This window comes from Ambystoma mexicanum, chromosome 3q, assembly GCF_040938575.1.
Source record: "Ambystoma mexicanum isolate Mex_15411 chromosome 3q, UKY_AmexF1_1, whole genome shotgun sequence".
NCBI classification, from domain to species: Eukaryota; Metazoa; Chordata; class Amphibia; order Caudata; family Ambystomatidae; genus Ambystoma; species Ambystoma mexicanum.
In genome coordinates, this window is record NC_090926.1 from 611,726,505 (window position 1) to 611,741,461 (window position 14,957).

The 14,957-nt window shown below is 47.6% G+C and overlaps 1 protein-coding gene across 3 annotated transcripts in view; it reads right to left on the minus strand.

Moving 5' to 3' along the window:
• TMEM220 (transmembrane protein 220) overlaps positions 1-14,957 on the minus strand; it is a 371,482-nt gene that overhangs the window by 198,596 nt on the left and 157,929 nt on the right. For all 3 annotated transcript variants that reach the window (XM_069654507.1, XM_069654506.1, XM_069654505.1), the window contains one exon: positions 12,290-12,350. In XM_069654507.1, coding sequence (XP_069510608.1) covers positions 12,290-12,350 — 61 coding nt within the window. The remainder of the gene's footprint in view (positions 1-12,289; positions 12,351-14,957) is intronic.

Genomic DNA, 14,957 nt, shown 5'->3' on the forward strand with positions numbered 1-14,957 from the left:
GTGTAGAGCCGACATGTACTGTTATGACACGTAGACCGAATATGGAGCTGCTATGCACCCATCGTCTAGGCGGAGGAACATTTAGGGACCTTACATAGGTTATCTATTATCGACACAGAGCGATGCCTCCGATGGACCGGGACCTTTGTCCGAGGCACAAACTATGACATGACTGTCTCCTTTATTGTTTTCTACATTATTGTACTGTATGGGTTGGGGAATGCACTATTTTTTTATTTTGTGTTTATGAAAACGAATAAAAAAGTATTTTTTAAAAAATAAATATGTTTGGCTTTATTTATGACAATGTTGGGATGTTTTGAAACGTTTACTTCATTGATTCTTTTGCAGAATACCTCCTGCTGCATTGTTTTGCCCACCGCCTTCCCCCAGTTTATTGTTGGTTGTACTAGAATTTGACAAAACGATTGTTTCCCTGTATTTTCTTTTTTTAAATGAAAAAAAAAAGAAATTGAGGGGAGCTGGAAGCCATTTAGCTCCTGCTTCTAGCACAGTAGAGCCTGGTTAGCTGGAAACAAACAGCTACCAGGAGCTACTTCCAAACATGTAAATGTAACATTAACTGAGTATCTGAGAATGTTAGTAAATAAGAATTAGACCACATCTAATGCACCTTTAAACACAATGGTTTATACAAAATGGACAAAGGGTTAAAGGAGCATCTTGGTAGCTCCTGGTTCCCCCGCGGAAGCTCCTGCCTACAGGGTGATGCCCGGCACCCAGAAGCTAGTTTTAGCTCCTGCTCATCGAATCTCAATATTGAACCTAGCAGCAGACTAAAGGCTCCGAGCACCATCACAATTATATGGCAGGAATTCTCCTTGCTCTCCAACAGACCACTCACTGACAGATCAGCAGGTGAGCGCCTCATCCGGAGCACCTCATCCCTTCAAGTAAGTATCCATTACTAGAACAACCAATGACCACAACTGATAGTGTGGAGTCCCATGAAGGAGGTTGGTTGCAGATGCTCACCAAAGCAGGTCCCTGTAAACCTGCAGGGTGTCCCTCGTGCACCTTGTGAACGGGGTCCTCGGGACCACTCCAGCGACTGCTTCTAACAGTCTGGCTATAGGAACTATGAAGATGCAGGGCGCATGAGCCTAGCATTCACAAGAAAATCCAAGCTGAGGGTTAGTCTGTTCGGTTGGAAGGGAACCGTTGTGATATGAATCCTTGTCACTCTCTCTGGGGGAGGGAATGCCATAACCTATACCAGATCTAGGAATGTTTCTGATGAAATAGCCGCCAGGCCAGAGTAGGCAGGACATTGTCAGGTTGTTGGAAAACCCCAGTGAATAAAAAAGGTTATAGGTCATCCTGAGGTCCTCGACCGTTCTCTCCTCCAATTAGCCCTCAAAATCCAGTCATTGAGGCAAGGAAAGATGTGGGTCTTCCTTATGTGAAGATGGTCCACCACTACCATCATGACCTTCATGAATACACTTGAGGGCAGAAGCCAGACCAAATGATACCACCATCAATGGATGATGCGTACCTTCGACCACAAAAGGAAGTAACCTTCAATGTTTGGCTGGATAGGCACATGAAACTTCATATCATGAAGAACTAAAGAGATGAGCCAATCTTGTAACTCCAAAGCTTGTAAGATTTGTAAAAGGATCACCATCTTGAATCAATACTCCCATTTAAGCCTTCGATGTGTCACCTCAAGCCCAAAGGAGGACAGAATGGGAGGAATTCCAACCTTTCTTTCCCTGCTCCCACTGATGCACCAACACCCACTTCTCCCTTCAGCAACATAAGAAACCTGTTTGAAGTGGAACAGTTCTGGAGAGGGCACGGGAATGGAAAGGAGCTTGAGGGTGCCTTATGAAGGAAGAGGAAGCAGTACGATCTGTAGGACCTAGCAGTACATTATTCGTCATCCAAGTCATAATAAAGCCTGATGCTGCCTCCCACAATAGAGTTGTGAGAACACAGGAGAACTTACAATATGCTTTGCAGGGGCGTGGCCTGGAGCGCCAGCGATGCGGCTGCTTCCCCGAGGGCCTCCACCTGAGACCCGCGGCATTTAGCATTTAATCAACCCCTAGCGATCGGATCGAATCAACTGATGGAGCTATGGCGAGCGGATATGCTGGGGCACCCGCCGATGTGCAGTAAGGCTCCATTATTCCCCGATTAAGCACTGAAATGGATCGAACTCTCCCACGCTCGCAGTCCGGCAGCAACGTTTCCAAGATGGCGGACGAGACCTGCTGAGGAGGTGGAGGTGGAGCTGAGATGAGAGATTTCTCACCTCGTTGCCTGTGGCTCGCTCCTAAGATTTCCAGGGTACTGATGCGGACGGAGCCGTGAAAACGAAGGGCTCCCCTCTTCGTGGCTGAGCAGCGAGTAGCCAGACCCGGAGCGAAGACTGGGAGAGCTGCGGCACCCGAGAGCGGCGACAAAAGATAGGTGAGACCATCCCTCATAAGCGTTGGCCCTGCGGAGTGAGCGAAGCACTTGGCCCCCCGAGGCACTCACTAATTGAGGGCCCTGGGGCCTTGCTCTTAACTCGGCCCAACGGGGGTGAGTCACTTGAGCCCCTCATAAGTAGCAGTACTCCGGCTCCCCCTCCCCCAACACCATTCCAGCTACGGCAGAGGAACTCGGACACGCGGCCATAGGAGCCTGAACCTCGATCCTCCGCTGGCCCAGCCACCTGGTGAACTCCTGGGGCGCCCCTGCCCACCGTCACCCTGATATCCCGGATCTCAGCCCTGGTGTAGAGCCTGAAGCATCAGCTCCCTGGCGGGCAGTCCCCTACCCTTTGCGACCCAACCAGAAAAGGAACCCCAGGGTCATTGTACTGGCAAGATGTCGAAGCCCGCTAAAACAACCAAGTCCTCGGACATTTCCACCATGCTCCTAGCGCCTGATAAGTCAAAGAAACCGGACCTTCCCCCTAGGCTCACCCCCACAGAAGGCCCCTGGAGAACAAAATAAGCTGGCCACCAAAGATGACATCATGGCCTTCATGCGGGACATCAAAGCTGAGTTTAGGTCCTGCATGACCGAGCTCACCACACGTCTAGAACAGACAGACCAACGACTCACAGAAGCCGAACAGAGGGTAGGAGAAGTCGAGGACTTAACCCAGAGCCATGATGCAACGCTAATAGAAATGCGACGCGAGATTAAAGCGCTCCAGACTAGAAGCGAAGTGCTCGAATTTAAGCAGGAGGACTGGAGAATAGGGCACGACAGAACAACCTGCGCATTCGAGGGGTCCCATCGTCTGTCCAAGACAGAGAACTACCGGGATATATAAGCAATTTTTTTCAGGCCCTTCTCCCGCTCACGGACAAAGCTCAACTCGTCCTGGACCGAACCCGCAGATTGCGCCCGAGGCGAGGAGTAGACTCAGACGGCCCCCCCGGATGTAATCACTAGAGTCCATTTCTATGCCACCAAAGAGGCCATCTCGGCGATAAGCCGCACCAAGGACGAGCTCTCATTCATGGGTACCCCACTTCAAATATTCCAGGATCTCTCACTGATGACCCTTCAGAAAAGAAGAGCCCTCAAGCCCTTGACCCTGTTCCTCCAAAGCCAGCAGATCTGCTTCCGATGGCTGTTCCCTTCCACTCTCCAATTCACATACCAGGGAACCCTGCGCAAAATCAGCCATCTTGAGGACGTGAAGTCCATATTGCATCCAAACTCCCCAGAGGCCTCGCTCTCCTCCAGTCCACATCTCCCGCCAGAAGAACCGGACCAATCACCCCAAAGACAGCAGCAACAATCCTGGTCTAAAGCACCGAGACGCCGGAGGATACGACGATCCAGTCATACCCCTCTATCGTGAACTAGCTGATCCCGAAACCAAAGCGGAACATAACTTTGCTGCGGGCCCCGAGCAGCCCACACCCCACTCCGAGGAGTATGTCACCAACTCACCCTTGGAGGCGAACCAAGTCCAATGGTTCTACCCCGGCCCCGTTGGCGGGGAAAACTGTTCTGGCCCCGTTGGCCGTGGAGGAGGCCGCACAGAAAACCCGACCCCCCACACACATCCATGTTCACCCTCCCGTTTAAGTTTACCCTCCCGTTGGAGAGGTTATAAAACAAGACCACCAGAGAACCGCACTGTCACCAAGCTCTTGGATGATGCCTGAAACTCATGACTCTCCCCCACCGAGCCCACCCCAGCCGTCGAGGAAAGCCCACAAAGAACCTCAACCACACCTGAAAGTGAAGTTCCTAACCCTCAACGTCAGAGGCTTAAACGGGCCGCAGAAGAGGAAATCCATGCTACAGCATCTACAGAATGAAGAGGCCCGTCGTATTCCTTCAAGAAACTCACCTGATTCCAGCAGATTTCACTAGGCTCCGCGACAGACAATTCCCATTACAATTTCTGGCATCGAACGGCACCAAAAAAGGTGGAGCAGCGTTACTCCTCGCTAAGACACTTAGACCACAAATCTTAGACACTTTGCTTTGCCCAGATGGCTGCTTCGTAGCAATTAAATGCCGGATCTACGGCCAGCTGTACTCCCTTATTTCGATCTACGCCCCGAATGATAAACAGGAAGAGTTTTACTCAACTCTGGAAGATGCCCTCCGGCCATTCGTTGAGGGTCAAACAATAATAGGGGGAGACTTCAACGGAGCCCCTGACCCAATCAAAGATAAATCTCACCCCACTGCTCGTAAAGACTTCAGTGTGGCAACAGCTCTGCTTAAACTTTTCTGCACCTTAGATGTGGTCGACACATGGAGTCTTACATCCAGAGGTCCACGACTATTCATTCTATTCTTATGTACACAGAACTTACTCCTGCATCGACCTGCTGCTGGCTCCCCCCTTGCCCCCCCCCCAAGCACTGGTTTACACCGATGAGGTGACCATAGGTCCCAGAATCTTATCGGATCATGCCCTGGTCATGCTAACATTGAGAGCCCATGACCCTGATCCGCTCCCAAAACGCAAGTGGTCCCTATACGACCCGATCTTGAATGACATGTCATTAAGGGATGTGGTAGCGAAAGCCATCAAAGACTACTTCAAAGAAAATAAAGGCGAGGACACCTCACCGGCCAACACGTGGGACGCAATGAAAGCTGTTGTGAGAGGGGTCCTAATCTCCCAAGGAGCGGCCTACCACAAAAAGAAGCGTCAGTCTCGCCAGATCTTACAGGAGGAAGTAGAGAGAGCGGAAACTATATGTAAAGCAAAAAACTGGATGCCCAGAACCCATCGAGCCCTGCAGATAGCTCGGAAGAATCTAGAAGTACATTACGCTGAAGACACAGCTCAGATTCTCGCCAGAACTAAGCAGAGCTACTACGCCAAAGGGAACAAGGCCAACAAATTTCTGGTGGAAAAACTGGCGAAGACCAGAAAGAGAAATTCCATCCTAGGCCTCCGTGATTCCCAAGGCAGAGTCCAGTTCGCAGAGGGAGACAAGCAACACCTCGCAGTATCTCACCTAACAGACAGGATGACAGCCTCCCCGAGATCGCCCGAAGAGCAGCTCTCTTACCTGCTAGACGCAGCGCTTCCCCGGATCGCCCCTACAGTGCGAGACGCGCTGGAGACCCCGATCACGAGCGAAGAGGTCGACAAAGTCATCAAAAGTCTCAAACCAAGGGCCCCGCGTCCAGATGGATTCTCGACCCACTTTTAGAAAGTCTTTCGCTCACAGCTGGTGACCCCCCTGACATCGCTCTTTAACTCTTTCGCTACCTCGGGGTCCATTACCTCATCAATGCAGGAATCGATCACGGTTTTCGCCCTGAAGCCGGGAAAAGACCCCAAAGACATCACGGCGTATAGACCTCTCTCTCTCTCTACTAAACCTGGACGCTAACATTTACTCAAAGGTCTTGGCTAACCGATTAGCGAGGGTGCTCCCGGACATTATCGACCCAGATCAGACAGGATTCGTACTGAATAGACCTGCTGCAGACAACGTCCGCAAGGTCCTAAACCTGGTCGAAGTCACTCAGCGAGATGCACGTAAATTGGCTGTGCTAGCTTTAGATGAGACTAAAGCCTTTGACAAAGTAGATTGGTCATTCCTCCGATTCACCCTAGAGTCCTTTCACTTTGGACCCACATTTCAGAAACTCGTCTTGGCGAACTACCAATCACCGAAGACCTTGCTCCGCGTTAACAGCTTCCTATCTAACCCGATCCCCTTATCATGCGGCACCAGACAAGGATGTCCCTTGCCTCCCCTGCTCTTCGCCCTGGTCATGGAGCCACTGGCCCAAAGGATCCGACTGAACCCCAGAATCAAATGCCTCCAAGTAGGCCCCACTCAACATAAAATAGCACTATATGCGGATGATGTGTTGTTAACCATATCGGACACCACCCAATCGCTGAGGTCCTCCCTTGCAGAAATTAATCGCTTCGTTTAAGTTTCAGGACACGCGATAAACTTTGCGAAATCATCGGCTCTGGGGGTGAGACTGGAGCATGAAGATAAGGATTCTTTCAGAGCCCTCTGCCCGATCCAGCTCAGCGAAAAGTCCATCCCCTACCTAGGAGTACAGATCACAGCCCGACCGGAGGATACCTACCAAGCGAATTTTCAGCCACTTTTCAGGACCTTGGAGGAAGACCTCACTCGCTGGCTCTCACAGGAGATCTCACTACTGGGCCGTATAGCGGCATGTAAAATGAACCTGCTTCCACGGCTGCTTTACACCTGTTCGGGCATTCCAGTTTTGATCCCCCGGTCCCCACTATTGCGCCTCCAAAGGAAGGTACTACGCTTCATCTGGAAAGGTAAAAAATCAAGGATCCTGCTCAAGAAGATGCTGTGCAGTCCGAACTTGGGAGGCCTAGGAGTCCCAGACCTCCAGAAATACCAGATTGCGGCCCAGCTGGCTCATACTGTGGTCTGGACGATAACTTCGAACAGACCTAGATGGGTCGAGATTGAACAATCCCGCTTACCCCTCCCCCTCCGCTTCCTCCTGCCTCTTTCCCCCGTCCTCCGAAGAACGTGGCCGACCATCCTCTCTTCCACTAAGCAGACTGTAAAATCCTGAGAATGGACACGTAAACAGAGGGGAATCCCTAGAGGCCTAGGCCCAGCTTCTCCGGTATTTCATAACCCAGCGTTCTCCCCAGGAACCCACCAAGTGAACTTTAAGAACTGGATCGCCGGCGGCCTCAGCTCCCTAAGCCAGCTTTTTGAGGGGAATCGGCCACTCACCTTTGAACAATGCAAAAACACCTTTGACCTGGCGGAAACAGATTGATTCACATATGTGCAACTACGGCATTGGTGTTCCCATCCACCAACACGCGAGGCAGCGACCCGAGATCTAGACCCTACAGAGCTGACAATCGCAGATCCCCCACACCGAGGGTGCATCTCAGCGATGTACAAGCTGTTGCAGACAAATCTCCTTGTCGCTAGAGCAACCTACAGGAACCAATGGGAAACAGACCTAGGACACCCAATAGAAGACCAGGTCTGGTCAGACATTTGGTCTCGCACGCGGGCCTCCTCCTTCTGCATTACTAATCGTGAGTGTGCCCTTAAACTACTTCTAAGATGGTACTACCCGCCACTTAGACTATATCATTTCAACCCAGCCTTGGACCCTCGATGCTGGCGTCGATGCGGCCTACAGGGATCATTCATCCATATCTGGTGGTCCTGCCCAGTGGTTGCAAACTTCTGGGCCCAATGCATCGCCACCATAGCAGACATAACTGGGATAAAGCTGCCCTTGGAGCCAGAGTCAATTCTATTAGGAGCCCCGCTCCCAGGCATATACCCAAGGTCGGGTAGAAGAGCCACCCTCCTTACTCACCTCCTCCTGGCCACTAAAATCACGGTGGCACAAACCTGGAAATCGCCGGAGGGACCCCTGATGATCCTATGGTGGCTGAAACTCTGGGACATCTTTGTCGCAGAAAAGAACACGGCAGCAAACAGAGGCCTCCTTCACCGCTTCACGAACATTTGGTCCCCAGGTAATAGACTATGACCAGAGCTATCCAGCACTAACTTTTAAGCCACGAGCGGTAGCAAACGCTCTAACGGCGGGGAGCACGGAGATGATACAACGGACAAAAGAGCAAGATTTGGACGTTAACTGAGAGGGGACAGGAATGGGGTTGGTAGGGGAGATGATCAATGAGCTGCACAGATTGTCATGAAAGAGTATGTTGTAATTTACTTTTCTCTGGTGTGTCGATCAAAGATAAACATGTTTAAAAAAAAAAAGATGCTTTGCAGACGGAGTATCAGATGACACAGAAGGTGTGGTTTTTCACTTCCTCTGAAGGGGTGAATATTTCTGCTTTCCTGATGTCGACCCTCTTCCCTTTGAAGGGGAAATGTAGAGAACATATGCACTTTTCCCAGATGAGAAGAAGATAGTGAAGGGTGCAGTCACCCTAGAGGGTTTCAACTCAAGGATATTGCAGGCCCAATTGCCAAACAGGTTCAGACATCAAAGAGCACATCTAACATCTTGATCTGAAAATCCTGAGAGAAGTTTGTTGTCCGTATATCCATCAGCAATGTCAGACTTGGGTCTATTCCCATGCACCTTGACTTGCACTCCATGGTATTAAGGATAGTCTGCAAACATTGTTTAGAGGTCCCTCTGCAGTGACAAACCAACTGTTGGAAAGATCCCTTTTGGTCTGACCAATTCACTGTCAGCATATCAAAACAAATGGGAATTACGGGCCACGGTACATGCAGCATTAATGGAGAGAATTAGTAACCTGTCTAATGCAAATATTTTTCAGCCCCAAGCATTAGGGTTTTAAAAATATGTCCTATCAGACTCTTCTGTGACTGCTTGTTCCACTGTCCTCTTGGGTGATGAATGTGACGATAAAAACATCAGGTTAAAAGGAGACAAGCAATATTTCTGTGCTATGTCCTTGTCGACAGTAGGTAAAGTTACCATTCAATTCCACACAGCCATGGCAGGCTCAACAAAAGCCTCACTAAAAAGCAATAAGGTCACCTTCGATTGTTTTGGTTCATGAAGGACAGTAAGAGATTCGGTTTTCCTTTACAATATAGGGGCTGGTGAGCATAAGTTTTCAACCACATTGGCAATCTCATTTCTAAACGCCCCAAAATCTTCCAGTACCATCTCTTAATCTGGAGACATATTGAGCCCACTTGCATCCCTTAAACCTTCAGATGCACCTAGCAAGGTGGGATAAGGTTCATCTGTCATGTACTCCCCCCCCTAATATGGGAAAATCCCATAGATCAGTGAAATGTTGAGGGCATAGGAAATGTCCTCCGATTTCCCTCCTCACTAAAAATGGTTTGAAACATTGCTCAGGCGAACAACACCTGCAACCTGGAGCCGTAGGCCCGGACACCAACAAAGCGCAAGCAGAGGTAGTGTCAGAGCCAACACCGTTACAGACTATCAGGGACTGAGCCTTTAGGTGTGTGCCATGGCAAGTCTTACAAGCGGTCTGCACTGACCTGTGGGCATCGAGGCCATGGGAGGACAGGGGGGGTGTGTGAGGGGGGGGGTAACTGCTTGAACAGCTGCAGCATGGCCACACTGGATGCTGAACTAGCAAAACATAGCTGCTTGCTTACTTACTTCAACAAACTGTGGCGCAGTATCTTCCTTCAAACTGTCGCTCTGAGACCTGGACCGCTGGTGCCATTTTGCTGATGAGGATAAGTGTGTGCAATAAGAAGACTCACTGCATGACTGATGGTGCTTTCTCTTGTTCTTGTCACTCCCCGCTCCTCAGCAGTAAGGATGTTCCAGAGCTTGATTTTCTTTTGCCATTAACTTGCTAGTGATTTGTTTGTTCCAAGCAGACTTTTGCTTTGTTTTCTTCCAACTGAGAACCAAAAATACTCTGTACGCTGGCTCCTGCGCCACCTTGGGTTGCATGGATTGCCAAGATTCTCAAGTCGTGGTCTTTGTTGAGACAACAAATGCACAACAGGTGTGGGTCAGAAACCGGCATGTTTGCCACATTCCATTTAATGCTTAAAAAGGGACTTGCGGGGTGGCATGACAATTTTGACAAAAAATGTGTTTCTCCCTGAAAAAACTGTTTTATTTTGTAAAAGGGAACTGGGGCGGCATTGTACCTGTGTATCCATGTATATGTGTATTGTGAAAGTCAATCCCGATGCAAAGGGCGCCATGGAGCTGTAAAGACGCAAACTGTCCAATCACTCCTACCCAACCTTCTTGCTGATCCCATTACACTATAGGGTCCAGTAATGCTATTTTCTTGGCTCCCTTATATTCTTTCTTGCAAACACTAAGTTACTACTTCTATTCTGGGGACTTCCCAATTTTTCTCTCCTTTTCCTATTTACAGATCACATTATTTACTCAAACCCAGATTCTCTTTCTGCTGGTAAGGGATTAATGATATTAAGACATTAATCTGGTCGTATCCCATTTTTAAAAATGTTAGTTTTTTTTACTGCAAAATGCAAGGGGAGACCCCCTTCACATGCCCCTTTATATATACCTAAACCCAACACACCATCTTTCTATTTGTGGTATAAAAAGGGGTAACAAAACAGTGTACGAAAATGGGATTTGAACAGTCTGTTATTCGACTAAATTGGGCATTTCCCCATTAATCACAGTATGCTATGGCACTCCGACCTTAGTCCCGCCCAAACCATATTCCTTTGCTTGTCCACACATGCAGTTTCCAACTTAATATAGAAAAAAATCGTCCCTTTCTTATTTTATAGGCCATTCCTTTTATTTCAGACCAACATGTGCCTGTCTTCACTATTTTTCCTCTCTTCCGCTTGGTCTTCCTGCTAACGCTCTCACACCTCTACAGTGCATTTTGAGTTTGGGCTAATAGGAGTCACTTGCACCATCTATAAGCCGAAACGATTGCATTAGAGTAAACATAGGGAGAAATGGCATATGAGGAGGGACACACAGCGTGTAGGTTTTGTTTGGTTTCTTTCCCACCCATTGACTGCCCATGGCCATGCTAATCAGTATGGTCATTCCCACCCATCCTTACCTGCCTCTCCCTGCCCAAAACACCTTCTGACACCTTCCCTCCGACCTCGATATATTCAAGCCTTACCATCAAACTGCACACATAGTGCCTGCCTGTGTTTTTCAAAGTAGTCTTCTGCAAATTAAAGACTTAATTGGAGCTGTAACCTGTAACACTGCCACTGGTGTAATACAAATGTCAACCAGGTCTGGCTTCAGCCACTCGATTTATAAGCACTATGTGTGTCCTTCACTCGTCCTGTTAAAAACAAGCATTGGCAAATCCAACAGTTTTGGCTTGTGTATATGTATTAGGCATTTGCCAGGTACTGCTATTAGATGCCCAGGTACTCGCACCATTTTGCAACTGCTACCATCAATGGTCAGGTAATACCACTACGGCAGTGCCTTGCAAGTGTCTTCCCCATTCCTAGACTAAGTCCAAACTGTTGGCATTGCCAATGCTTGTGCCAGCCGATTACTTTGCCTTCTTCCACCTCTTCCCTATAGCTCTCCCTCTATTGGTCTCCACTGGTTCGCTTTTCCTGCCCGATTCCAATGTTGTTATCTCAGTATTATATTTAAGTGTGTTCATAGTCTTACTCCATCTTATTAATCATGTATTACAACTCTCCGTTTTGCTCTCTACAATCACCATCTCACTGTTAACTGGCCATCGCACACCCCTTTTCCCCAACCCTGCTTGTTCGTTCTATTGGCCACGAAATGTGGAATGCCCCCACCCCAATTCCTTTAGCAGAGACCCCAGTCGCTATATTTTTCGTAGTTTACTAACAATCTCATTTAATTTCTTCCGTTCTCAAGTGTTCAGCATAACCCTAAGAAGGGCATTAGTGCCTCAGTTGTATATACATTAGCTGGGACAACGAGAACAGCAGCAGGCAGAATAGGGTTAGCAGCTGGCCAATAACATTAAAGCCAAACCTATTGACTTTGACACTGCTTTTAGAAGCGTGGTGTGTTTGGCCTTCAAAAGGTAGAAGTTCATTGCCCTTCAAAATGGAGAACGCCGTACCCTCATCAAATCATAGGTCTATTTCTTCAGCCTTCCAAGTACTTCTATTTCTAACAACATTGCACTAGTGCCCATAGAGAAGGCACGGCCCATCCCCATAAATGTACACATCCTTGAACACGAACCTGACTTCCTACCCGATTCTCCCACAATAACCACACGCTGAGTGCAAAAACGACCTGTGCACAGTGTTCCACACAGTAACGTGCTTTCCAAAGAAAATACAAAAGGGTACATTTTGCTTTAATCACAAGGCACATTTCTACACCATACCAGTAATCTGGGGGTTGAGGCAAACGCACATTGAAAGGACAGCCGGAATGGAGTATGCCACCTGTGAAAAAGGTAAAATAGAAAATAAAACCGCAATTATTCATCTGAATAGTATCAGTGAATCTTGATGAATTATTGAAAAATTAAAGAAAAAGAATACAATAAAAACGCATTTCTGAAATTCATTCAAGATCTTATGAAAAAAATAACTTCCTAAGGAAGCACCTCTGAACAGTTCCTTCCAACATTTAGTTTTTGCTGTGGTGCCCCAGCACATTGTGTGCAGTTTTATACTTTTGACTCAGAGGTGAGAAAAACGTATTGGTGTAAAAGGGTTGTGTAGGACTGGAACGTTTTTATGCACTTGTGGAGGCTACATATACAGCAGTAGCATTTCAGTGCAGGTGGTTCATTCCCCCTTATCAAAATCTTTGTCAATGAAAATGTTCAATGAAAATCAAGGAGACTTTTGGTTAAATTCGTTTTTACATTAATTTATTACGCCAAAGTTAATTCCTAAGGACTTATGAGGAGCCAACATTTGGGTATATGTTGGTCTGAATTGGCGGACTAAAGTAAAAGCTAAAGCTATAGCATACATGAGAATATTTGGCCTGTTTCAGGTGATACCGGTTGAAGCTATTAACGTGGAACTGGGTATAATGGCATTGCAGTTCTCAGTTGAAAGCTATTTGCTTTAAGGATTAAATAAGGACAGAATCAAAATCTATTTTGCTTTTTTCACAAAGAGTTCATGACTAATGCCTCCCAAATACACAAATACACAAAAAAGCTAAGATTAGTTTTACTGGAACCTAGATCACATCATAGGAGATGGGTTATCAGCTGAGGGAAAGTTAATATAGACAAAGACAAAAACAAGGCATTGCGCTCAACTCGTCACCAGCCTTGTAAAGAGCGGACTCACGCGCCAAGCCGCCGACGCTCCCATTCATTCCAATGGTCTCTCACCCGCCAAAAACAAAATCGGGTGTTTTCACCCGCCTTTGCGACAGAAATGGTTGAGAGCTATGCAAAGGAGGTGGGGGGCTGGTAGCCATGTTGTAACTCTCCATGCGAGCTCCTACTTCTAATGATGGGAACAATGTGTTTATTATACCTCCTTTCTTCACAGCCGCAATGTAATTCCACCAAGAGTGGACTGAAGGCCATGATTCCTTGGGGCCGGTTTCCTGGTGCCGCGGACTTCATGCCTTGCCGTTTTAGCCGTTCACATCCCCGGACTTCCACCCGCTCACAGCCACGGATGCTACCAAGATGGTGCTAGGACGTCTCTGGGAAGACGTCCCCAGCCGCTTTTTTTTGGCAGAGACAAACTCTGCAAACTCGGGGGCGCAATGGGGCGGTGGCGGCTACACCTGGAACAGAGAGCAGCGATCCCTCACTTCCTGACACAGGATGGCAGCAACTGAACTGCACTGGTCCTCAGCTCTCGCGGACAACACACCCGGAATGATCTTGCTCGCTAGTCCAGGAGATCCACAGCACTGGCAAATGGTGCTGTGGTGTTTGGCAACTCCACAGCTACCGTGAGTGGAGCTACGGTGTTCAGCAACAGGGATCAGGCCCGACTCCTGCAGACTCTGGTCAGCTTCTAAAATTATAAATAGGTTCAATTACATATCGGAAGGGAAGTTTGCAGAGCAAGTTGATCTTGTTTGCCCGAACAGCTCTACAAGGGGTTTCTACGACTCTTGTGGATAACCCACGAGGGGGAGGGGGGAGGGCTTCTTACATGGGCCTTCAATAATAGTTTGGCCATTTCAATTAAAACCGACCACAGTGATTTGAGCTCAAACAACCTGTCTTTCAGTTAGCGGTTGATGGCTCCGTCTTTCACTGATAAGCAACAATTAACAAGAAGCCACTGAATCTTCAAATGACTGCTCTCTGAACATCTTTAACTTTTTAGGAGTCTACATTCACTTACTTGATTTAGAACCAAAGTGTGTCTAAGATTAATACACAACAGACTAAGTCAACAAACCTTACGCTTATCCAACCATTGGCAATTCCTCAAACAAATTTCATACTGTGCAGATAATCACTTAGTACAAACAGAAAATGTATTGCAAACAAATATATCAGATGTACAAGCAAGGCGCTGCCCTTGTGTAGCTGACAAGGTAACACAATAAAAGCTGCGTACCCGACATACATTTGATTCCTGGAGTTATTACATCAATAGTTCAAGATAGGTACTCAAACAGTCTCCATCCAAACCCCCTGTTTTTTCACCCTTATAACGCCACCCCCAACGCCATCCGACCCGTTAACTTACTACCCCATATATATTTAATTAATATTTTTGGTGTTATGTACCTCAGTGAAATGTACCACTCTGTTTTGTTTTCGGTAAAATGAGTACCGATGTAATATCCCGACTTCTTTTCTTCTTAAAACTCCATCTGTCAACAACTCAAAGGAGGCTGATCATGGCTGGGGCGATACGGAAAAAGAGGTTGAAACTTTGCTCATAGACGAGCTGTTGGATGTTCCCCTTCCGACATGGAGTTTCTCCCTGTACAAAGGTACTTGCAGGTCCAGTATTTACTCAATTGCTGTACCCTTTTTACTACTAAGCATTATAAAAAAACAACAAAAAAACGAAGCATTATAAGCAATACACACTTGTTCACCATACCCA